The following is a 25,136-nucleotide window of genomic DNA, read 5'->3' on the forward strand; positions in this document are numbered from 1 at the left end:
TTGCTCAAGCATTGCACAGCCTAGGCACGACGTGCCAGTATGCCATTGACGTGATTTGACCTGCCGAATATTGGTTAAGATCCGCAGACCGGGAAGTACTTGACGAAAAAGCACCACCGGTTTTTCCGTGAGCACGGCGAGAAGACCGACACTCTGGTGCTGGCGAATACGCCACGACGAGTTTCGGCAAGCCTGCAATGCACTCTTTGGGGGCGCCCGGTCATTGGAACTACTAATCATTGGAGGTTGCATTCGCCAGGTACTATCCTGAAGGCTTTGGGCCGGGTGCAAAAGGAGCCAACGAGGTCCAGATGCCGCGAGTCAGCCAAGCACAAGCCCACCGAACGACATCTCCTCGGCAGCACTACTGACGTCAAAGTGTTGAATTGTTCACAATGAGGTCAAACGATTGAGCCGTGTAGATTTGGAGATTTCGCGAAAGAGAAATGACAAGACTGACTTCATTGGGCACGCTTCATCACCATGTGACAGGAGCATCACTGTCGGATGAGGACGATAGATCTAGTGACTACGGCCAACAGCGCGGCCACACAGTCATGCGTCAAGAACAAGAGATAAACCCAGTCTGCGTGACCATTACCAACTGGCCACGTGTACGACTTCACACGTTCGCCATCAAAAATACTTCCAAAGTAATCTATGCAAGCAATATGCAACGCATATTGAGAGTGCGGACATAAGCTGGGCATGCAGCTAAAAAGACTGTATTCACCCGGCTAGGCAATGAAGACACACATAATGGCCCGTCCTGTTTGCATGACGCCAACAGAAGTTCGTCCTACACAAATGTGCGTATACCAAAAACTATCATTTTGACATCTGTGCATGCGATGGTGGTCTCTATATGCACAAGGCCAGACGCGTGCGCCGGGAATAATGCGGCTATCTACATTCTATTAACAGCAGGATCTGCGTCCATGCTCCTCCAAGGCGACGCTTGGAGGTAAAGATCCTACGTACGCTCCATGTCCACCGCCGGCCAGACGTTCTCCATGGATGACGCTACAAGACCAAGGGAAACTCGATGAACTACACGCCGACCAGGAACTGGCATTCGCTAAAGTGCATACAGACCATCGATGCAAGTACAACTACAGAGCCATGCAGTCAAACAATATGCACTATTTTACATTTCACAGTCGTCAAAGGTACGCAAATCAGTACCAGCGATCGTGCCTCGCCACGCTCAAAATGCGCCACGCCTTGTCCTCTGAAGGACTTGTTTGAAGCCCAACTCAAACTTTCAAGTAGTGCCACTTCACCCAGCCTTTATCACTCAATCACCAATTCAAGTCAGCAACGTGCGTTGAACTCTTCTCCACAAATGCCTTCGTCGAAATCACCCAGTCTTTACTCCTCAATAACCAATTCCATCTCGGCGACAGACGTTGCCTTCTCCTCCTCAAATGCCCTGCGCCGAAATTCTTGATACACCTCCTCCCGAGCCTCCCTTCCTTCACCCTCACGCCTGCCCAGTCTTCTCTTCTGCCACCATTCAAAGGCCTTGATCTTCTCCTGGACCTGTGTTGCACGATGCCAAAAGGCTTCTACCTTTGCCCTCGTGTTCCAAGAAAACTTGGTGATGTCCTTTTTTCTTATCACCACTCCCGTCTCTACAAAATCGTTCCGCATTAGATACTCCCATTTGAGCTCGGCCCTGTGCCAAATGTCCCTTTGGACGATTTGTCCAATATGCGTAGCAATACTTAACCAAGCCGTGCCGTGGCCATTTGGTCCGGAAACTCTCGCCCACTGCTCCTGGCATTTCTTATCCGAGCATGACTTGCCGATTCTTTGCCTCCTGCAGTGGCGCTTACGATTGAACTTTCCACGGCGTCGCGGCGCCTCAGTCTCCTCGATGCCGTTGTGACAAGAGTAGATTGAAAGGAAAGCGTGAGTGCACTCGTGGAGCAATGTATCAATCACACTTGTCACATGATCCGGGGTCTCGTCGTGCTCATGTGCGTCTTTTGGGTCTATTTCGATGTTCTGCCAGTTGGGAGAGTAGTTCAGAGGCTCTTGTGCTTGGCCAAGCATTCCTTCCCTCGCTCTCAGGTCGGCTTTCCAGGTGAAGGAACAGTGTTGCAAGGCGCCGAAGAAGAAGATGTCGCTGATGAGCTTGATACCCTCCTGCATGAACTCTGTGCTTGGAAGGGCCTTGTTGGGCATCGGTTGTGGGAAAGGCAAGCCGCCACTCTCTTCCGCCCAGGCTCGACGAATTCTTCTTTCCGACTGTCTGCGATGTTTGTGGAACCAAAATTGGATCTCGAGCGAACACATCCATTCGAAAAGCGTCTTGCCGGGACCAACGTATTTTTGCAAACTAAGCTTACTCAGGGGCTTGACGGCCTCCATGGCAAGCTCTACAATCCTGTGTCTGTATCTTTTCAACTGATAGACTGTGCGTTGTTCTTGTGCTTTGCCCAGGAGAATCTCCTGTTGTGGCTTGCGCACGACATGTCCGTGTTCGTGCTTGCGATTTCGTGTCCGCGAAGTCGTCAGGATGTTTCCTCTGGATGACGACTTGATTGGTGCCATATTGAGGTAGTTCGTAGCAAAGAAGCAATCTGGTCGTGTATGGGTGTATGTCTGTCTTTTTGGAGCACGAGCAGAGAGGCTCCAGCTACCAACTATTATACAATCCGGCGCTCGAAGTAATGAACATCTGAGATCAGATGGCAGAGACAGAAGGCCGCCGCATGGATGTTTGCTTTGTTGGTGTCGCCCTCACCAGACATTGTCTCGTATAGGTGAACAGGGGCTGCCTGCGACATAGCACTTTCCGTGAGACACTAAGGACTACGCAACGTACAGCTTTCGCAGATGAAACAGTGAAGCGCTGCTTCATGAAGCTGCGCGTGAATACCGGCTGCCGCAGCAGTGGTGACATGAGGCTGCTCAGGGTTGTTGGCTATCGTGAGGCTCCTTTGAAGCGAAGGGTATCTATGGTTCCAAGTGGGTCTTAGATTCCGGTGAGACTATCGCAACAATGTCCGTCCAGTGAAGGCGATGATTTGTGAGTAGAATATCCAAGACATGAGTGCTGTCTTGAGCGAATCGCGAAATGGATCGCATTTGGCGCGAGTCCTGGTGTCAAGGTACCCTGAAGGGCGGTATCATGTCCACCGGTGGGCTCTCAATCGAGCATTGTGACTTGTCCCCAACAGTCGGCATACTGCGGTTCTTTCGAGAGAGTCGTTGGCAAGAATGCCACTGAGCAATATTTCGGTGGGCATCTGGGGGTCCGCCCTTCGAGTAACATGGCTACAATGCACGGCGAAGCCATGATGGGCTCTGTCCTCCGCCGTAGGACAGGAAACATGACAAGTAGGGGCTTGATGACTAGCCCTCTCATTGCAGCCAGTGACGTCCTACAATGGTGGCTGTCGCCAATAGCGATGTTGTTGTCAATTGATCACGTTCGCTTGCACTTGCAAGACAAAGGGCAGTACAGATTCGGACGAGCGAAACTGTCGGCGTTCATCACAGCAGTATCGTCTTCGTTCTGCTCGTCCCTGTTGGACCAAGATGGAGGACTTCCTGACGATGTTAAAGCAACCAGAGGGGTCATGGGATGTTCAGCAAAAATGGTCTGGATTGCACGAGATGAGCCGGACCTGGACCTGCTCCACCGCCGACGTGGCACCGAGTCTGGCAAATCGGTCCTGCTGGCAAGTACGCGCAGTAAAGGAAGCTGGAGAGAGAAGATGCCTGAAGAGAGATCGCACGAACCACAGGTGCCTCGGAGACATCGCTTCGCATTCGTCCATCTTCTCGCGCAGCCAGCGGGTGGACGCAGATACGCAGAATTCTGGTAGCGAAGTAGAAGTGAAGTCCAGAGCCAGCGCATATATCTCCCGCGCTAAGCGCAAGCATTCCCAGCAGATCCATCGCGCCCCAGCAGCGATATTGACTCGGAGGGACATTTCATTCGCAAGACCGAGGCTCGACGCTTGCTAAAGACCGCATTTGGGACAAGGGAAGGTAACAAATGACCATCGCTGCCGTGGCGGGAGACACGAGGCTGACCAGGGGACTCTGCAAGCGCCGCACTCAAATGCAACTTCAGGTGCCTGTTTGGGATGGAATCTTCAGCGTTCTCGCCAGGCGGGTCCCGGTAACCTGTGCGCTGGCGCTCGCCACGACGGCGCGCTGCATGGGCCTGTACATGCAGAGCTTGTTGATCGTCCCGGATCGTGCATGATCTGCTGCTTCCAAGATGTGCGAATTGTTGGCGGACCAGGCGGGTCATCAGGCTGCCTTTAGCGAGTCTGCGTGGAGGCAGTCCTTGGGTTGCTGATCAGCGCTGGTCCCTCTTCGCTTCTTCGCCGTCAGCTGCTGACCAGGAGTCCAGACATCGCGGTCAAGTGGCTTGCCCTGTGCAGTCAACGCAACTTCGGGCCTGAGATGTGGCAGCAGGTGAGCCGTCATTACCGGTAAATACCTGGCTCGGTTCGGCCAACCACAGTAATGCCGAGGTGGAATTCTCCGACCGGGTAAGCATTATCCGACTCTTCTCTTCTCCTCACCATCAACCGGATGGCAATCCAGTTGCTCGCTCGCACCAACGCCGTCCAAGCCTCGTCCGCTGGGGGGATGAGAAGATCTCATGAGTTTCCTTCCACTGCAAACAGGTCGTCAAGAGGCCTCCCGCTGACAGCGATGTAACCATGGCATCGGATAACCTTCTTCCGGCTAGCAGGCATCATGACCAAACACCGGCCACGGAGACATCGCCGCTGACGTCGCGCTTATGGGGGCCATGAGCTTTCGTACCGTGGGAGGTCCGAAGCGTGTTTGCATCGTCCATGGTCTGCCATGCACCGCATGCAATCTCCACGATGCCGCTATATTGCCCATACCATGTCTTCGGAGACATTAGTCTACCACCCCGGGTGCAAAATGCGTCCTTCCGCTAGACTCCGTGGTGCTCGAGAAGCAGCAGTCCAAAGAAACCGAAAACTCTTGCAAGACTTTTCTCACCTGCCTAGGGCTGTTGTTCGTGGCGCAACAGATTCCTGTTTCGGGGGTCAGGATCTCTGGTACTGACTTCATCTCCATCTATGCTACCAGACTTGCCAGGTTCGTATTTCATCAATCTTCGGGCAGCATAGCCTTGGTCATATATGCTGCTGCCCTATACCGGGGTCTTCCATATTGCTTGAGCTGGTCAGACTTCGCATTAGATTACCAGATATATGAGCAAAAGCGGTCACCCGTTAGCGTGCGAGAGCGTGCTGTACACGGAGGACGAATAGCACGAAGCGCAAGTAGTTGGATACGAGTGTCCCTTGGAAATGTTGCACCACGCGTGGTGAGTTTATCTGGAGTGTTGGCCGACGGCGAAGACGTGGCTTTTTCGGGCGAGACTGGGCGTGGTGCTATGGTGCCAAAGAGTGCTGACCTATGCAATGTCAGCGCTTTTGGCCTGGCAAGGCTTGAGATGAGACGAAGGCCGGCCTGTGCCTCGTGTGCAGGCAGGACATGACTTGGTAGGCGGATGCATTAACGCTCAACACACCTTGCACGTCTCTCCCACGCCTTTGATGCCTCGCCTGCCGGGCATATAGTGACAGCTCACTAGTGCAGCAGGGCAATCAATGTAACTTCCAGTAGCCCACAAGTAAGACGCCACCCAGCGACATGGACTAGTTGACGACTTGTCTCAGCAAGTCACAGCTCGTCGCTGCGCACTTCAAACGCAGCATTGGTCATCTCGCACGTTCCGTGACGATTGTGTTGAACTAGGGAACACTGGACAGCTGCTCCGTGCGGATTGCCCTATTTGGACTCGCAGTTAAGCATTCCAAGGACAGCCGCTGGCGTCCGCCACTCACGAAGCTGCCACCAGCCAGTCATAAATTGTGCATCCAGTACTGGCACGATTCTGGATGATGCAAGTGGTTCAACCCAAGACAAAAAGTGCCACCAAGGAAGTTGACTCCGACCAGATTCCCTGCCAAACTTCACCGGCTTCATCTTGACTCAGCATTTGCTCGGTCTTGCGACTCGCGAACGTCGGCACTCGAGTGCTTAGACTACCGGCAGTTGCGCAAGAATATGACAGCCGTTGGCGTCCGCGCAAGCTCGACAACTGAGTGTTTTGCTTTTGAGCAAGCGCCACAAGCTAAAGCGCTAGCAGCACGGCATTCACTTGGAAGTGCGAAGCATATGAGTGCCTCGTGAACTTACGCTGAACTTCCGTGCATGGCTTTGAAGCCTACCAGGAACTGTTCAGGTAGAGATGCCAGTGGCTGATTGTCGGTCGAAGGTGGCATTGAAGGATCAGCTTAGAGCAGCCAGAGGACATGTCGTCCATGCGTATTCGCATCGTCAGGCTCGTTCTTGCCAGAAGACCGTGTTGTGTCGACAGAACAGCTCAAGAAAGGAAGACTCCGCCAAAGGTCCTGGGGAGTGCCTTTCCATGCAGTGCACGTCGCTCTTTCACATCAATTGCACTTGCTCGCGCATCGCACACCGCCCATCACATACTTCACATCCACACCGCCGCACTGACAACTGCAACCACGACCAGACGACCGAAAGATCCTCGCTCAATTTCCCAAGAACTGAAACAAAACGCAGACATCCACTAATGCCCGTCTGCTAGCTCTCTCGAACGGAGAGGAGGCATTCGCTGCACGAGGTTGACTTTCATCGCCTGCATCCATTTCAGACCTATGGGCGGCAGCACAACGTGCGGCGCACGCGACTGCGAACGATGCACGAGCTATGGAAATTTGGTGAGATTGGCGCTTGGTTGTCCGACAGACTTTTCTGGTCATCAAAGGGAATCGTGATGGGTATGTATAGCTGAAACAAGCGCGGTGCGTGGCTGCGCGCGGACGCATGCACGTGTGGCCAGCCGTTAGCGTTCCAGGAAGACTCAGCGAGTGAGGTGCTGGAGGGAGCTCGAGAGGCTGTCTCTGCAACTCGAGGCTCTGAGCTGGAGAATCTTTGATCCAGACTTGACGATGGAGCGGTACAGCAATGTGAGAGGTACGGCGATGCATTGAGTACCCCCTCGAGATTGCATGGATCAATTTGAAGCATGCAATTCCCTCTGGCGCGTCATGTATCGCCGTCCCACGGGAAGGAGTCATGGCGGACTTGGCTGCAATTTGGCCATCACCAGCGACTCTCTGGGGAACCATCCACCAAACTGTGTTCTCATGTTCATCCGAAACATTATGCGGTCTCCCGCTAGAGCTCCAGCATCTTCGACGACTCTCAGCCAGGAGAGTGATCAAACAAGAGGCTACGCGGTCTCAGCCACCGCGTACGTTCTGCAAAAGAATCACCGGGGAGCCGGTTTCTAATGGACGCGCAGAAGAACGACCGGACACAGACTTGACGAAGCTATTCGTGTCCAACGTCGAACAACTTGTTGGTTCGAGCAGAACATTCTGCAGACACCCACTAGGACGACCATGAAAAGCACTTGCGCATGGCCAATGTTCTATTCCAAGGCATCCCACAGGAGACTCAGTACGTATTTGTCGTCAGACCAGGTCTCGGCTCCAGGACTTTGTTTGTTTCTGTAATTGCCCTGAGCCGTTTTCACCCACCCACCCAGCAGCCGCACACCCTCCGGACATCGGAGACTTTCCACATTGTAGGATTGCACAACCAGTGCGTAATGTGAAACCTGGCACCGGCCAGCCAGTCAACTCATGGCTGTCATCGGCTGTGACTGCTGTTGACGCAGGGTAAGAAACATGTCACATAAAACGAGACTGCGTGCGAGCCACGAATCTGCACGGCACAGCACACCACTAGAGAGCGTACAACGGGAAGTCTGTCAGGGAACGAGCTTGGAGAGCTATCGCAGAGCTCGACGATCGCGGGCCCTTCTCTGTGCATTGCAGCACACCCTGTCACTGACTATGTGTGAAGTGGATGGTTCGGTGCTCCAGCTTGCCGGCGCTGGATTTTGAGTGGGTCCGGACACGAAATAGTAGTCCGAAGTGCTGGGGCAGCAGGCAGGGAAGCAAGAAGCAGAAGCACAAAAGAATGGTACTCCTTCGGCCAAGCCGTACCAGCGTACCACAGTCTCAGTACATCACTCAGCCACACAACCACCGATCGGGACCTCCTTCAACGGCAAATCGACCGGACTGCAACCGCAACCGCGTCAACGAAAATCAAGCCCTTTTGACCACTGGCCCCTCGTAACCTGATGAACCAAGACTTGGCGGCATAGCTCTGCAGCTGCAGCCGTAAAGATTGCATGTATCGGTACATTCGTCATTAATGACACGTGCACACCGTGTGCTTGCGTGCGTACTAACGCTGCTGCTGCAAGAGCTAGCAGCAGCGTGGCAATCATATATTACGTGCTTATATGCAGACATGGATTAGTCCTGTACCAGAAGCTGTCCAGTCAGTGTTGGTGGCCAGGCTACTGGTTGGTGGGAGAGTTCGACCATGTGACAAGGGATGTGTGTGGCTGCGCGGCAGTGAAACAGGATGCGGACATCCAGTAGGGTGCCAGATGTTGAAGAGCCATACGGTCATACCTCGTGCGAGGGTTGGACGCCGCGGAAATCTCTGTTCAAGTGGTGAGATTTTCTTTGCTGCTAAGGATAATGGTATCAACCGGTGTACCGTATGCCGTGCATGATGCGGTCTTAAGCTAGTTTGGGAGAGCGAAGGGCCAGTCAAGAGCAGCAATTGGAAAATCGTGGTGGTAAGAGGCTGCATTGATCGATCGACGACTCGATGAACAGCCGTGGTACCTTCTCATTGCGCTTTTCCCAAGAGACCTTTGACCGAAATGAGCACAGAATACAATGCCGCAAGGAAATCTTCGAACGATTTTATGGCGCCACCCATTTTCAGAAGCGGGTGAGACGTGCCGTTAAACTGGAACTTTCTCTACAAATCCTCCTTCCTTCTTCTTCAGATCCTGCGACCATAGTACACGAGAGCGAGGTAGCATATCGCAGCCACAATGTAAGTGCCCATGGTACAGCTGAAGGAATCCATCCTTGAATCTGCAGCTGCATCAGGGCTGGCTGACATGCAGCTGCGCAGCCACGCGATTGCTTCGCCGTGGTTCGCCGAACTGTGGTTCTTCAATACGAGAGGATTCCGGGTTGAATGGGCCTGCGATCCGGGTAGAGAGATCTTTCTGCTGCTATCTCGCAGATGCTGCGAATGGACTTGGCGAGGGACGTCGTCAATGCTGTGGTCCCCGTGGCTGCTTGCAGAGCATGGGAGCTATGACACTCCTTCACCTTGAGGAATTCGCTTACTAACGTGTTCCAGGGTCGTGCACTTGGAGCTGAGAAACTGTAGTTGTCTGTACATGATAGCTATTACTGACACACAGGAAACAAAAATCCTTCTCGTCCTCCGCAGAGGTCTCTTTGTGGCGTTGATATCCAGAAACGCCGCGTCAGGTCATGCCGCTAATATCACATTCTGTCTGTATGTTTGTTCCTTCGCACTTCAGAGTGCTCGCCTACTTTCTCCTTCCCTGTTGCATGGCCAAAATTTGCACCATGCGGACGAAGATGTTGATGAAGTCGAGCTCCAGGGCAATGGACTCGTTCACCGCATCTTTCCTGAAGCGGCCTTGCTCAGCCATACGTGCGTGCGCTAGAATCTTCTGCGTATCGTAGAGGGTGAAGCCGCCGAAGACGGCCAAACCGCCGTACAACCACAAGTTCTCCGTCCACATCAGAGCGCGGGTGGCGGTAGCTGGAAGGACGAGGGGAGCGAGACCAGAGAGAGCGACAATGGCGACACCAGCAAGAAGAGGACCACCGATGTACAGGTACTTCTCTTGCTTGGCAGTGGCTCCAACAAAGGCAATGGAGCCCATCATACCGACAGTGTAGAGACCGGCGCGTGCGAGAATGCCAGGAGCGAAGAAGAGCATGGGCGAGAGCAAAGCAGCTTGAGTCAAGTTGAAGCCTCCCCACAGAGCGTATTTGACGACGTAGTTATCCGGGCTGGTGGCGTAGCATCCCATCATTGTTCCAATCGATCCCACGAGTCCAACACCGAGCACCAACCAGGGATTTGCGCTCATCAAGCGATAGCTCCAGCCATTCATGTGTAGCGCGCGGGCAGCAACACCAATGATGCCGATACCCAAGCCGGTGTGGAGGAAGGTCTCGTTGAGGTATGCGCGCTCATATGGCGGCATGCCGCCATCTTCACGGGTTTCGCGATTGAAGACCAGGTTGATAGCCAGGAGGGTTCCGCCGAAGATGGCACCGCCATAGATCAGGCGCTGTGTGAGGTTGCCTTGCGCAAGAGGATTCGCGGGCGCGGAGGTCTGGTAGGTGCGGCGGGATGACTGCTGGAAGGCGGAGCGGATCACGCTTTGCTGCAGCGGCGAGAATTGCTTCGTCAGCGGCTGCTGGTATTGAGGCTTCGCCGCCGTCTGGAAGGAGCGGAACGCGGTTCGAGGGGCGGGCAGCTCTTTGGCAAGAGCCGACGCGAGGGCGAACGGTCGCCGCGCGATGAAGGTGGCCATGGTGTGTTGATGAACAGTCGTAGAGTCGTTGTCGACAGCGGCAGACAGAAGGACGAAGTGTGCTATTGTACGTCACGACGTTGCTTGCCTGCCCCGCGCCACCTTCCTTCGGGAATCTTCCAACGCCAAGACCTTGCGCCAGTCCCATCCGCCTCCACCTCACTTCAAGCATGTTTCGTATCGTCCTATGCGCGCTTACCCAACGCGAGTTAATCTCACCACTCTCAGGTATGCGAGGGATTGATGCTTTAACGGCGCTGTCGCCTCGCAACTGCCGTTTGCCGTTGCTGTCCCGCCTCGATTCCAGACTTCCGAGCCACCGCAACACCCTTTTACCAGCAAGAGACCGCATTCGCTGCATATCATGGCACGCCAGTGCATGACCGCGTTGACCATGAATCGTATCCACAACTGCATCTAAAAGTCTGCATCGCTCGAGAACCTGTCACCTTACCGGATGAGCCATCCCGCTTTCCGCGAAATGCGAACGTGGCAGGCCTAGCTGCCGCCATTGGCGAATGCATTTGACTTGACAACAAGCTCTGGTCTCCTAGTGGCTGTCTACATGAGTCTCAGACTACTGTATAGACGTTGGCCAGAGATTTTGAGAGCAAGCGATGTTCCTATCTGTAAGTGGTTGACTATAGATGGTCGACTACTTGCCGACCTGCATATGCATCAACAACGGTACGCCAACAGCCGCCGTGTACGCATGGTCAAGAATGTCAAGCGAGCCATGATAGTGGCTCGCTTGCCTGGACCTTATCAGACTGGATTATTCGTGCACAGCGTGCAGACCATCTTGCGGGTAGTGGCCAATATCTCCCTACAACGGCTTTCCCAGGTGCCGCCGCAGATAGCCCACGCTTTATCATGGCTGGATTTATCACAGCGGGCTTTTGCCACCTGTGCTCGCTGATCTGTCCAGCCATTTTAAGCACATCCCGTTGCCAAATTGTGGGCGGCTAGTGCACGAGATGCATCCGTTTCCCGTCTGGCGACTGCTTCCATCTCAATCGTAGGCGCTGCGAGCGCCTTGAGTACAGGACGCTAAGGGATGTCTGCAGGAGTCTCATCTGCCAGCCATCTTTGCGCTTGCAACACTTCAAAGACAGCAAGAGTGAAGCCAGGTCTTGTGGCCAGTAGCGGTCTCATGCTCCCCGAGTATCAACTTGCATGAATGGCACTAATGCAGGGGATCTACGTGCACTTCGCCTGCCGATGCTCGAAAACAGCCGTCTTCTTCAGCATTGTTGCAGTGCTCTCAATTCAGTCATCTATCTTTCTCCCGCTCGCTCAGCCACATCGGCAGCATCAGCGTTGACAATTTTCCTCTTATCATCGACTTATCCGCATCGAACATCGATCGATCTTATCAGGGGAAATATTGGTTGACAATTGTTGGCAAGGAACGATTGGCTGGTGGTAGGACTTTAGAATTTGATAGTATTTCTGATCATAGATGGTCAAAGTCATACCATGTCATGCGCTATGTCATCGGCGTTACATGAACAACAGTTGATACAGTATTTCAAGGGCTTGAAGTCTGGAGCAGGAACGACATACAGAAACGGCCAGAGCCGCCCTTGGCATTTCTGGGGATTGTGGGGAAGCGCGTAAGCTGACACACGTGTTTGTTGTTGCTGTGCTCAAGACTACCGCGATGAATTGACACCGGTTATTCCCTCATTATTTCCTCAGAACCGCACTGTGCAGAACCGTGGCAAGCGTCGAGCAGCGCAAATCATGTTGCTTTTGACGTCGGACGGGTCGTTACCGACGAGGACTAGTGCTCACAATTGATGAGAAATCGATACAGAACGTTGCACAAAGTTCATCAACCTCGGCCATGCAACAGAGTTCCCGTGCGGAGCTCAGCCGAGGGGAGCTCGTCCCCTACACTACTTGTCAGTGTTGGCGACACATTTTCTCGCCAGCACATAACATCGCCTGTCAGCTCAGATCGCGAGGCAAAGAACCACAGATACCACATCCTCATACACCGCCACCATGGAGATCAAGAAGCCCCAGCAAAATGCCTACGTGCTCGGCGTGGGTCTCACCCAATTCATCAAGCCAAGACAGACCCGCTCATATGTCGAGATGGGCTTCGAGGCCGGCGTCAAGGCCATGTTGGACGCGCAAATCAACTACGACGACGTCGATTTGGGTGTCGGATGCTTCTGCATCGGCCCCACCTGCTCAGCACAGCGAGTCTTTTACCAATTTGGTATGACCGGCATTCCCATCTACAACACCAACAATGCCTGCGCCACCGGCTCGACAGGACTTCACATGGCGAGGACCATGGTGCGATCGGGCGCCGCAGACTGCGTCTTGGTCGTTGGATTTGAACAGATGCAGCCAGGCTCAATCAAGCTTGGATTCCAGGATCGTCCTGAACCAATGCAACTGAGTGCTCAGGTAATGGAGGAGGAGTACGGCGCGCACGACAGCCCGCGAAACGCACAATACTTTGCCAATGCTGGAAGGGAGTACATGAAGTTGTCCGTTCAGCTCAGCTGCACGATGTTTCAAACAACCACTAATGTGTGGCAGGTACGGAGCGACAGCTGATGACTTTGCTGAGATTGGCCGCATTAGCCACAAGCACTCGGTCAATAACCCTTACGCACAATTCCGCCAAGAGTACACACTGGACGAGATCAAGAACAGCACAATGATTCACTTCCCACTTACAAAGCTGCAATGCAGCCCAACATCCGACGGTGCAGGAGCTGCCGTTGTTGTGTCAGAACGTTTCATCAAGGAGAAGAGACCACATCTTTGGGAGCAAGCCATCTTGATGGCCGGACAGCAGCTGCAGACGGATGACGATACTCTTTTCTCAAGAAGCGCTATGGACCTCGTTGGCTACGGCATGACCAAGAGAGCTTCGAGAATGGCCTACGAGGAAGCCGGTGTGACCGCAAAAGACATCGGAGTCTGCGAGCTTCACGACTGTTTCTCGGCGAACCAAATGGCCCTTATCCAAGGATTGGGATTCTGCGAAGAGGGCAAAGCTCACGAGATGGTTCGAAATGGAGACATCACATTCGGCGGCAAAGGTCCAGTCATCAATCCATCTGGCGGTCTCATCTCAAAAGGACATCCACTCGGCGCCACAGGCCTCGCACAATGCGCCGAGCTCACATGGCAACTTCGTGGATGGGCCAACACTCGACATGTCGACACGAGGGCCGCTCTCCAACACAACCTCGGTCTCGGTGGATGTGTTGTCGTCAACGTCTATAAGCGTGCTGATGGAAAGCCCAACACGAAACTGACTGACGCGGAAGCCATCAAGGGCACAGCGTGGACATACAACCCAGCGACTGCGGCCAAAACGCCTTCAATGCAGGAGTCAGAGAAGGTCAGGAGTTACAAGGCTTCCGTGCAGTATGCTCTTGGAGATACTCCAGAGAAGATCCAGAGCAGGCTGTAAGCAGTTCAATAATCAAAGCTTTGTTGTTGATGTGCCTGGTACATTTCAATGCAACTTCTCGATATCTCTCTATTCAAAACTACGATGAGGCAATAGTAGTGAGTTCGCGTCCATAATTCCTATCCATGAGCTCCTCAACCCACGATGAGTTTCGCTGCTCTAGCTGAACACTTCAGACCCCGGTCGTGACACAACATCATGCAGCTCATCAATTGCAAGGCGGGGATGCATTGCCAGGGTTGGTCGCCCTGATCACTCCATTGGCCTTCCTACTATACATTAACCCTCTCAGATCACTCCGCCGCCTGCAACTGACACTTCTCATTCAGACAAGGAACGACCGCGGCCACATACAAGGTCTACACCCCACATAAAGTTAGCATCTCAACGCGGCCATGGATCCTCGCTCACCCCACCCGATGATCAAACGACCACCAACGTGTCGAAACATGAATTGCAGCAACATTACAATCTGGCGCACCGTTCAACCAAAAAACCGCAACGGGAATGCCGGGCGTCCATATTACCGCTGCTCCAGTCCCAGCTGCCGAAAGTTTAGCTGCTTTGGAGACATGCGAGGCATTCACCTGGGAAGTCCAGTCTGCTATTGCGGATCTCATCCGTTGAGTCGGTTACAAGTAAGCAGAGAAGATGCAAAAGTCCCGAGGGCGCTGCACTTCGTGTGCGCAATCGGCAGATGTGACTTTTTTGAGTGGTTTGGGAATGCGAGGGGCGGGATTTTTCAAATTCGAAGTGGCACGTTGACGGAGGCGGAGATGCGTGGAGCTGGATTGTGAAGTCTTATCGGAACAGAATTGGCAATTGTCGAAGGCTTATTTTTCCTAAATAGGACAGGACAATTTCCTTTATGATGTTGGTATTTGGGTGATGCGAAGGCATGCAACGATGGGGCACTACGAAGCAAATGCATTCCACATCACTGTGCCCCGCAACAATCATCAGAAGCAAAGATTCGGAAGTAGTGCGCTGGGAGGCAGGATTCACAGTCGGTAGGAACGAGGAGAAGGCATGGAGGAGAGAAAAAGCAGGTCCATTATTTGCTCTTCGTGCCATAATGGACATCACATGCAGTAAATGCACTGCACTGCCTACTCACAAGCCCTCCCTGGCCACCAGCCGCAGAGGCTTAACCATAATTCTGCGGTAATAGATATCTACCCACTCGATTTCCGTCTCCCAAATATCTCCCTGCATGACCTCAGGCAACCCAGTGTCTACATCAGTCGGTCTGCACATCTCTACCGACAAATTCAGCTCCATAGAAGTAGCGTGCACTCTATGGTAGCCATCCAGTTCAGGACGAGATTGAACGAAACAATGCAGAGTCTTGAACGGCAAACCGCCTTGACCCGGCGGAAGACTACCCGGGAAGGTTTCAGGAGAAGAGCGGTCAAGAAGAGGGCCAGATCCACCTTCTTTGAAATGATGCATGCGGAAGAGGAGCATAGAAGCCCAATGGCTGTTGGAGTAGCGTTTGGCCCTCGTAATCATGTTTTCCCGAGGTTGAAGACCCAACATGATAGTTTCGAGAATCTGGTTACTGAAAGGAAGGAAGCGGCGGTCGTGTTGAGTCTTGTCGTCAGGCGGGACAATGAGACTTTGACCAGTGGTAGCTTCCCAACGTATTGCAGCTTCGATTTGCCAATGCAGAATCATATCACCGTATCTGCGCAACGGAGACGTGACTTTAGCGTAATGATCCATACCAAGATAATCGTGTTTGAGCGGTTTCGTGCGGAGCACAGTGTATCCCATAGACTGCAGATAGGGAATACCCAGATGCATTGGGAGTTGCTCTCCCTGCCCGAGCAGATCTTCCCATCGTTCCTTCTTTGGGTGCTCGGCATTCGCGCTGATCGACGTGGTCCCTCGATAAATTGCCGGAATCTGGCGCTGTGCACAGTATGTCGCTGCGATTTCCGAACAAAGCAACATGGACTCGCTCACGAGTACTTGAGCTTGACTCCGAGACGCTGTGAACCAATTTTCCATTCGCTGGGTCTGGAGCTGGATGACTGGATCGCCATATACAGTCCTCGACCCACTTCGGTAAGGGTGATCCCACGCTAGTCCAGTCCCACGTGTACTCTGCCATACAGACATTTCAGGTTGTGTCAGCTCGAAGAAGATACCACCAGCACGTTTACGAATGGCGGACCGCGCTTGAGCAAGACCCATGATTCGCTGCAAATCATTACGGTTCTGCTCCGTGAGCGAAGAAGCGTTACTCGGAGGGTTGCGGTCTGGAGGCGGCATGCCCCCGACAGTGAGGATGAGTCGCTCTTCTGCTTCCGGGTTTTTGCCGAAGACCTGACTCTCGAGCTCGTCGTAGGTGACGCGCAGAACGTTTCTGATAATGCCTGCAGTGACTTTGTGATCAAGTGTCTCGCCGTCCGAGTTAAGCTTCGCACTGAACGTCAAGCACGGTCTGTCCGGTGCCAAACTGAAGTGAGATTTTGTAGCCCACCGCGGCAGCATCATGTAGGCGCGCTCTGGCATATAAATTGTCTCGCCCATGTGACGTGCCATTTTTGCGAGAGGATGGTCTCGAGAGAAGAATGCCGTTGGGTTGGCAATATGCACGTGGAGCCAGTGCTGCTGCCTTCCCTGCGAATCCACTCCTGCGTCTTCGATCGATATTCCATCGTCAATCTCCTGTGCGCTGGCATCATCGATGCAATAGACGGGCAGAGCTTTCCAGTCATGCCGAAGATCCGACAAAGAGTCACGAAGGTTGTGATTGGATCTCATAGTCAGCAGGCTCGACATCAGGTTTTGAAGTGGTTTGCTGTGCTGCGAGCTCGGCAGAAGCAGATGCTGGTCGAAACGAACACGGTTCTCGTGAGGCATGATGGCACCCAGCTCTTGCAGAAACAGAAAGCCAATGTGTTGCCCGAGCTCCAGACCCGAGTACAAGTCAAGAGCGTTTAGTATGAGTGGCGGCAAGCTTAAGAGACGCGGCAACCCAGCGTACAATTGGCTGCAACACCAGCCTTCGATGAACTTGACAATCTCCGCTTCATGCTCGGTGAAATGCTGCTCTGTCTCCACTCTGAAGCAGTCGCTAGTCGGTGTGATGGGCAGCCGCGTTTTGCTAGGACCAACATTGCCCGCCTCGGACACGGGTTCTCGATTTTGTCGCTGCTTGGCAACGATTGTACGAGACTTGTCGATGAAGCCGTACAAGATTTGAGCGCCCTTCGAAGGCTTGTGTCTCCCACGTCGATTTTCACCCATGCTTGCTCGCAATGCCAAGTCATCCTGCCATTCTCTGATCCAGTCACGCACTTTCTCCACCATCCGGACTTGCTGCTTACTGCGAATCTGCATGTAACCTGTCAATCGATGAGAACGGCGATCGATGTTGAAAGCGAAGCCGCCATTTGCCAAGGCCTTGCGAACAGTAAACAGTGCGGGCAATGGCAATTTGTCGGCCGGAGTCTTGAGAAGGGCGGTGGCAGCTGACACCAGCGAGCCATAACGCAGATCTGTTTCGTGAGCGAGAACATTGTGAGCATCGTCCAAAGCACTGGCATTGCGGCGATAAATCTCCCGCACTTCATCGGAGAAGACCTGCAGGCGAGCAATCAAGGGGCCGGTAATTTCTCGGGGAACATCAAGGTCTTCAGTGTAAGCCTGAACTCGCAGCTGCTCGAGGTCGAGAGCCGTCTCTGGCTTGGGGAGGTGTTTCATCAGAGGCTCCAGCTCCTTTGGGTCAATCCATCCAGACACACTGTACGGTACAGCGGCATCGTGCACATGGGTCCATCGTCCATTCAAGGTCAAATACTGGCCGAGGCCCTGGGCCACCCGCTGAATGTATATTGCCATTGTGCTTTCCCTTTCAGACATGGAAAACGTCAGCTCCACCAGGTCCCCTGGCTGCATAAAACGACTCTGCTCTTTCGATGTCCCTTCGAAGCCTTCTTTTCCGAGTTGCTCCATAAAAGCAGCGCGGCTCTGTTCTTCCTCTGCCCGCTGTGCTTGCTGGTTCATGCTCCTTTCACTGGGAAGTCGAGTTAAGCTATTGTACGGTGACTCTTCGTCGTATGGTAAATCTTCTTGGGGCAGCTCGGGCATGATATCTTCTTCATGGCCGTGCAGTTCTTGCCATTGGCGCAGCTGGGCCCGGATGCCGCCCGCCTTTTCTGTGGCTCCTTCCTGTACCAGATCGTTCTCCATGTCATTGTGCTGTTGTTGCGCGACAGCTTGCTGGTTGAAACGACGCAGCGAGTGGAACGTGCGTATCTCTTGTCTTTGAGTTCCTGGAGACGGCGATGCGAAAGCACTCTTTGCAGGAGAAGGTCTCGACTGCAACAAGTGTTTGAACGCCGACTCGTAGCTGATAGGCTGAGTTGGTCGCGACGCTGCGTGTCGCGCACGCTGTCGCGAAACAGCCGACAAGAAATCGAGCTCGCTAGAGCTGGATTCGGTGATATGCGATGGACGATGAGACACCGTAGGCTTTGAGGCGTGGCCTTCTGCAGAGCTGTAACGCTTACGCCATGAGACCGAGCTCAAGTTCTCCTCTTCAGCTTTCCCTCCACCATCATCGCTCTGATCTGCTCTGAACAACTTGTCGATGTCAATGACCCGGAGAGCGGGATGTGGCCGGCCAGCATTGTTCGGAGCGCGGAAGACGGATCCGCTCTGTTGCGCCAATGCTTCATCTCTCTTGCGCTCTCGCAGTCGCTCTAATTGTGCCTTGGATGCTTCATTGCGTCGTTCACTGAGTGTTAACCACTTGTCGACAGATTTCGATGCTTGTTGTCGGGCGCGGATCTGGTCCTTGGGGCTCTGTTGCGCCGATGTTTTCTGTCTCTTGCGCTCTTGCAGTCGCTCGAATCGTGACTTGAGTACATCATAGCGTCGTTGGCTCAGTGTTAACCGCTCATCGACAGATTTCGATGCTCGTTGTCGAGCGCGGATCTGGTCCTTAGGGCGCCTGTATTCTCGCTCCTGACTCTTGTCTGCCGACTGCCTGCCATCGTGCAGTTCCTCGTCCGGAGTCTCGGCGGTCGCCGCAATGTGCTTGCCCCTTCGAGGCTGTCGTTGTCGTTGCTGTGCTTGGGCTCTACAGCTCCAGCACACGTAGGCATTCGTTTTCGCGGGGCGAATGGCGGCATGCCGACTTCCCAGCATTCTACAACGGATGCACAGTCAGAAGTGGCAATGCGAGGGTGAAGCACGTTGCACTTCTCAAAGTCATCGACATGCATGGCTGGTCCGTGCCCTCGGAGGTGTCTGTCCAAACTCCGCAGCTTCACCCACGCCTCTCTGTGCTCTATCCACCAAGACCAGCTTCCGACCAAGTGCTGGAAGGAGCCGAGCTGTTTGTCAGGATGTGGTGGAAACGCAGTGAAGAGGCTGCACCACCGGCTGCTGCTCTGCAAACGCCGCCTCCGCCGCCGCCCTCGCCGCCGATCGATGCCCTCCCGGTGCTCCCCATCCCGCACTCGATGCCAGAACCTCAGTCGCAACTAGAGACACCTCGCACGCCCCTTCAGCTCCGCAATGATGCCGAACGCCTCTCTCTTCCGCTGTGTTCTCGCCTCCCTCTCTCCACCACCATTGCCTCCGTGACAGGACTGCTCCTCGGTCTTGCCAAAGGCTCCCAAGACACAAACTTCCGCTTCCGCGCTGAAAATGCTCACCGCTTGCCTACGACGCAGCAAGGCTGGTTCCTGTACCACAAGTCCAAGAACTACAATATGATGCTTGGCGGGATTAAGGAAGGTACGAGGCAGAGTCTCAAGTTTGGAGCGTGGACGGGATTGTTCTTCCTACTTGAAGAAGGCGTTGATCGTGGCAGAGCGGCAGGGAGACGGATGTGGGGCAGATTCTGGGGCGGAGAATGGAAAAGCGGAGCGCGAGAGATGAGATTGGCGAGTGCTGCATTGAGCTTAGACGATGAAGAGCACGAGGAGGAAGAGATTGTGAGAGACTCGAGGGATTGCTTCAGTTCCATGTTGGCTGGTCTGGGTATTGCGGGAATGTTCAGTGCGTGGAACAGATTTCCTGTACCAACGGCAGCCAGGACGGCCAAAATGGGCGCGAAGGCCGGCTTAGCATTCGGTGTGCTGCAAGATATGGTCAGCCTGCTCAAGGGCAGGAGGGTGAGCTATGTCGAATTCGTAAAGAGGCTTGCTGGAGATGGCCGAAACGAGGCAATCCCAGGATGAGACCTTCATGGCGCAATGTTGACGCCCGGCACGTGTTCCCTTGGCGCACGCGGACCTGAACACCAGCATGGCTCTGTTGGCTCGGCTTTACTGGAGTAAAACCTCCCTATTTGACGTCTGCTATGGCCAAGTGCGTCAGAGATCAGTGAGCAAACACCGCCCACACTTTCGAGTAGGGATTGTGCCAGCCACGTACCATATCTGGAAACAACGCGCATCGCATGTATTCGGATCGAAGGACTCTTTACATAGCAGAAGATGACCGACGCGCTGGCGCTCAAGCATGTCAGCAACCCAGCACATGCCTCAAACGGGCAACAAAGACAGTATGCACGCATGCCTAACAGACGGAGGTCTACGACTGGCTGGCTGGCTAGAAAACCCAGCATGCGAATGGTCTCAGCCAGCTTGTCATGGAACGGAGATGTCCACGCTCAGCTTGTGGCGGCACATCACTACCTTCACATGCTATTGACAAGAGCCAATCTACGCATTGGAGATGGGAGGGGAAAATGCACCGCATTTCTGAGACCAGTCAGTCAGCTACAGTACATGGCTGCAACTCGTTCCAGCTCCATGCAAGCCGTCGGCCAATCCGAAAGCCCCCAATTTGTGGCTGACGGCAGCTTGTGGAACTTCACTCCATATATTCCAAAATAGTCTTCAGCCTCACAACGTGGGAAGCACGAGGAGTGACGCCAAGCGCTTCGCTAATGCAATGCAAGTTCCTCGAGCTGTGCGCCACCGCGGACTCCATCAGCTGAGCCCTTCCAAACACGGTGAGCGCATATTGTTCTAGATTGCCAGGCTGAAGCCCATGCACCCGAGACACTTTCGCAGGCGCAGGAGCTACAGCATGGCGCGGTCAGCTCATGGCGGCACATCCACCTGAATTGTGTATAGATAGTGCGGTAGGCCCGTCTTCATATCTGGTATCGTATCCTCTTCACCTCTCGCCATCACCATGGGATATACATTTGGCCAACGAGTGCTGGTCGCTCTGTTCAAGGCTGTGAACGCCATCATTCCATGGCACAAGCTGCCTCCACTAATCGGTGCGCTCAACTTGCTAGCCTTGCGAGATGAGTTGCGAGAGAAGAACTTGTATGATACCTACCCGACCGAAGATTTCCAAGGCACGACAAAGAGTGATCCGATTGTGGACACAAAATTCATCTGTGCACGGAACAGCGATGGCCTTCACAACGATCTCGAAAGACCAAGAATGGGCTGCGCAGCCATGCGCTTCGGGCGAAATGTCCCTCGCAAGTATACCTCGCCTCCCAGTGACCACGACCTCATGACCCCGGATCCAAGACTTGTCAGTGCCAAGTTGTTGCAACGTACCGAATTCAAGCCTGCCACCATCGTCAACTTGCTCGCCGCCGCGTGGATTCAGTTTCAGGTGCATGACTGGGCGCAGCACACCAACTCCAAGACCAAGTTCCATCACATCCCTCTCAAGGCCGACGATCCTTGGCCAGAGAATCCTATGAAGGTCGCCAAGACCGTGCAGGACGAACCACTTGACGAGGAGGACCAGAAGTACCCTGCGTACAAGAATGAAAACACTCATTGGTGGGATGCCTCGCAGATCTATGGCTCCACTGAGGAAGCCACTCGCAAGCTACGCGGCAAGCACCAGGATGGCACTCTCGACGTGGATCGCATCGAAGGCGAGCACTTCTTGCCTCGAGGACACGATGGCATTCCGAAGACTGGTTTCAAGGAAAATTGGTGGCTTGGTCTGGAGCTACTGCACACTCTGTTCGCTCTCGAACATAACGCCATCTGTAGCATGCTGAAGATCAAGAACCCAAGTTGGACTGGCGATGAAATCTTCGACGTCGCTCGTCTGATTAACTGTGCTCTCATGGCAAAGATTCATACCATTGAGTGGACCCCTGCCATACTTCCTCACCCTACTCTCGAACTCGGTATGAATGCGAACTGGAGTGGACTCCTTGGCCCATCTTGGTGAGTCGTCTGTTCCCCACATGCAGCAGCTTTTCAACTAACATGCGCAGGTCCAAACTCTTCTCCAACTTTGGCAAAAGCGAAGCCTTCACAGGAATCCCAGAGTCTGGCGCCGACTCTGGCAAGACTCCTTACTGCCTGACCGAGGAGTTCGTCTCGGTCTACCGCCTCCACAGCCTCATTCCCGACGATGTTGCTTTCTTCAAACTCCGTACCGGAGAGCATACTTCCAACATCCCCATCCAAGACATCGCCTTTGAAAATGCTCGCTCAGTCTTCGAAGGCCCAGAAAACCTCAACTTCGCCGACGCCTTCTACTCCTTTGGCATCAACTTCCCCGGCGCCATCACTGCCCACAACATGCCGTCTTTCCTCCGCGACCTAAAGAAGCCCGACGGCGAGCACCTCGACATGGGTTGTGTCGACGTTCTCCGCGACCGTGAACGTGGAGTACCTCGCTACTGCCAATTCCGCCGCCTCTTCCACATGACAGTGCCAAAATCTTTCTCCGCACTGACTGGCGGTAACGCTACACTCGCCACCGAACTGTCTCAAGTCTACGATGGCGATATCGAAAAGGTCGATCTCCTCATCGGATGTCTCTGTGAACCACTTCCCAAGGGATTCGGATTCTCTGACACCGCTTTTCGGGTCTTCATTCTGATGGCTAGCCGGAGATTGAAGAGCGATCGCTTCATCGCGAGTGACTTCAAGGATGAGATTTATACCAAAGAAGGAATCGATTGGGTGCAGGATAATGATATGAGGGATGTGCTGGTTAGGCACTTCCCAGACCTGAGGGCTCCATTGAAGGATGTGAAGAATGCTTTTGCGCCTTGGGGGAAGGTGGGACGGACGGAGGAGTATCGGGGTGTGCAGATTACGGCACCGGAGAAGTAGGAGCAATACGGGCTCCTTACTTCGAGAACAGTCCTTGATGGCAGCAAATTGTCATAGTGAGATGTGAACTCTATGGCAGGATAACCTTACGTCCTGCTTCTTCTATGACGCTTGTGCCTGCTTCATGTCTGACTCAACATTCTGATAATATGATATTACTGCCTTCAACTCCTCCCTATTGCTCAGCTAAGCCAACGCCCGCGAGACCAGGCTTCTCCACATCTTGCCTTAACAAGTATCTCCTTACTTGGTACCTCGCAAATCGTCTCGTAGAGATAGAAAATACCTCATCGAGCCCTTCGAGAGACTGCCTTTTCGTCTCTGGCACAAGTAGAAACACCAGGATCCACGCCACGACGTTCAATACTGCGTAGAGGAGAAAGCTTCCTGCAGTACCCACCTTGGCGAGGAGATATGGGAATGTCAAGGATAAGACCGCCGCGAAGAAGTTAGTGACGGCCACAGCGCTGCTGGTCGCCAGTTCTCGATGACTGAGAGGGAAGACTTCCGCCGAGTACGCTGTGGGCACTGGCCCCATGCCGGGACTGTATAGAATGCAGAAGAGGTATATCATCGATGTCGTGAGGTAGAAGCTCAATTTCCTTTGCGTGTCTGCGAGTGAGAAACCAAATGCCGCGATGGCTAGTGTCAAAGCCATGGGCGGGAGAGTGTAAAGCATCAGAGAGCGTCGGCCGAGAGAGTCCATTGTCCAGACGGCCGGGAATGCACCAAGGAAATTGCAAAGGCCGAATATTGTGGAAGCCAATTCTGCGGCGTAAGGAGAAAAGTTGGCTTGAACGAAGATGTTGCTTGAAAAGAAGGCGATGATGTTGATTCCACATGCCTGCTGAGCAAGCATGGTGGTGTAAGCGGCCACAGTCGCACGCCGGATTCGAGGAACACGGAACAGTTGCATGAGGCTCCTGCTCCATGTACGATGCTGATTTTCTTCCACCTTGGTACTCTGCTCCTTCTGCTGAAAGACCATGAGTAATTCCCTCGCCGCTTCCACCTTCTTGTGCTTGATTCTGCACAACGACTCAAACGCGTTTTCATACCTCTCTCCGTGCTTGACAAACCACGCCGGGCTCTCAGGACAAAACCATACCAAGCCCATCAGTGGCAGACTTGGTAGCGCAGCCGCCGCCAACATGACTCTCCACCTCATCGGCCCAAAAGCCTCCGGGCTCTGATCAACCCACCAGTTCACCGCAAATCCAACAAAAATCCCAAACGCGCAGAACATCTGCCAAACCACCCCCAGACCACCTCTGATCTCCTTTGGTGCACATTCCGCTGCATAAACATTCGCCGAGCTCGAGACCAGCGCTAGTCCCACACCGAGAACCAATCTGCAGATGAGTAGCGCCAGCCAAGATTGTGCGACACTCCCTGCGGTATTCGCGACGAATGAAATGACGCTCCCGACGAAAATCGCACCTCGTCGTCCAAAGCGATCATTTACGGGCGCGACGAGGAAAGACCCAAAAATTGCATTGCTGAGATAGATTGCAGCATTGATAATCCCGAGAATCAGTGTGTCGCGGGAAGAGTCTGAACCGATGCCGAAGAGGCGAGGGAAGTAGAGGTTCGCGCCATTGATGCCGGTCTGAGTCCAGCCCTGAGATGCAGCGCCGAGCGCGACAACGAGGATAATGAGGGTGAGAGAAACGGGAAGATGGAATTTGTTGTTGTTGGAAGGTACGGAGTCTTGTGACAAAGTGGTGACTGCTTCGAAGAAGTCGTCACGATGGCTGGAAAGATTGTAACGGGCGATCAAGCTCTCTAAATCGAGAAGGTCGGTAGGCGAGGAAGACGCTGAGTGGTTGTCGTTGTCGAGGAGAGGCTGGGCGGAGTCGTTGTCAACGAGGTGTTCGAGCTCTTCGTGCTGTTCTTCTTCATGATCATCGTATCGCGGCATTGGAGCGATGCTTGAGATGATACAAGCTTCGCATTGCTGGCGGGTTGGGGTGGGAACAAGTTGGGCAAGTGTTGTGTTGTGGCAACGAAGAGTGGAGGTGCAAGGGCAGGAAGGATCATGGCGGTCTTGGCGGATGCATTGACAACAGAATCGTGAAACAAGGCTGAACATTCTTCGACC

General features: G+C 53.6%; 7 protein-coding genes across 7 annotated transcripts; 3 read left to right on the plus strand and 4 right to left on the minus strand.

Moving 5' to 3' along the window:
• Positions 1-1,371: 1,371 nt before the first annotated feature.
• On the minus strand, positions 1,372-2,559 carry CKM354_000724500 (uncharacterized protein; the record flags this gene model as incomplete). The annotated part of the gene is made up of 1 exon (XM_044802588.1): positions 1,372-2,559. One exon carries the CDS (start codon positions 2,557-2,559, stop codon positions 1,372-1,374), a length of 1,188 nt encoding a protein of 395 aa, XP_044658523.1.
• Positions 2,560-9,487: 6,928 nt separating this feature from the next.
• Positions 9,488-10,510, minus strand: CKM354_000724600 (uncharacterized protein; the record flags this gene model as incomplete). Its single annotated transcript, XM_044802589.1, has 1 exon — positions 9,488-10,510. The coding sequence occupies one exon, from the start codon at positions 10,508-10,510 to the stop codon at positions 9,488-9,490; it is 1,023 nt and encodes a 340-aa protein (XP_044658524.1).
• Positions 10,511-12,520: 2,010 nt separating this feature from the next.
• CKM354_000724700 (uncharacterized protein) lies at positions 12,521-13,955 on the plus strand (the record flags this gene model as incomplete). The annotated part of the gene is made up of 2 exons (XM_044802590.1): positions 12,521-13,017; positions 13,070-13,955. 2 exons carry the CDS (start codon positions 12,521-12,523, stop codon positions 13,953-13,955), a joined length of 1,383 nt encoding a protein of 460 aa, XP_044658525.1.
• Positions 13,956-15,068: 1,113 nt separating this feature from the next.
• Positions 15,069-19,118, minus strand: CKM354_000724800 (uncharacterized protein; the record flags this gene model as incomplete). Its single annotated transcript, XM_044802591.1, has 2 exons — positions 15,069-15,319; positions 15,389-19,118. 2 exons carry the CDS (start codon positions 19,116-19,118, stop codon positions 15,069-15,071), a joined length of 3,981 nt encoding a protein of 1,326 aa, XP_044658526.1.
• A 200-nt stretch (positions 19,119-19,318) lies between these two features.
• On the plus strand, positions 19,319-20,158 carry CKM354_000724900 (uncharacterized protein; the record flags this gene model as incomplete). Its single annotated transcript, XM_044802592.1, has 1 exon — positions 19,319-20,158. The coding sequence occupies one exon, from the start codon at positions 19,319-19,321 to the stop codon at positions 20,156-20,158; it is 840 nt and encodes a 279-aa protein (XP_044658527.1).
• A 964-nt stretch (positions 20,159-21,122) lies between these two features.
• Positions 21,123-23,035, plus strand: CKM354_000725000 (uncharacterized protein; the record flags this gene model as incomplete). Its single annotated transcript, XM_044802593.1, has 2 exons — positions 21,123-22,135; positions 22,186-23,035. 2 exons carry the CDS (start codon positions 21,123-21,125, stop codon positions 23,033-23,035), a joined length of 1,863 nt encoding a protein of 620 aa, XP_044658528.1.
• A 175-nt stretch (positions 23,036-23,210) lies between these two features.
• Positions 23,211-25,075, minus strand: CKM354_000725100 (uncharacterized protein; the record flags this gene model as incomplete). Its single annotated transcript, XM_044802594.1, has 2 exons — positions 23,211-24,923; positions 24,980-25,075. The coding sequence occupies 2 exons, from the start codon at positions 25,073-25,075 to the stop codon at positions 23,211-23,213; spliced, it is 1,809 nt and encodes a 602-aa protein (XP_044658529.1).
• Between the last annotated feature and the right edge of the window lie 61 nt (positions 25,076-25,136).

This window comes from Cercospora kikuchii (assembly GCF_019650295.1).
Source record: "Cercospora kikuchii DNA, contig_00004, whole genome shotgun sequence".
NCBI lineage: Eukaryota > Fungi > Ascomycota > Dothideomycetes > Mycosphaerellales > Mycosphaerellaceae > Cercospora > Cercospora kikuchii.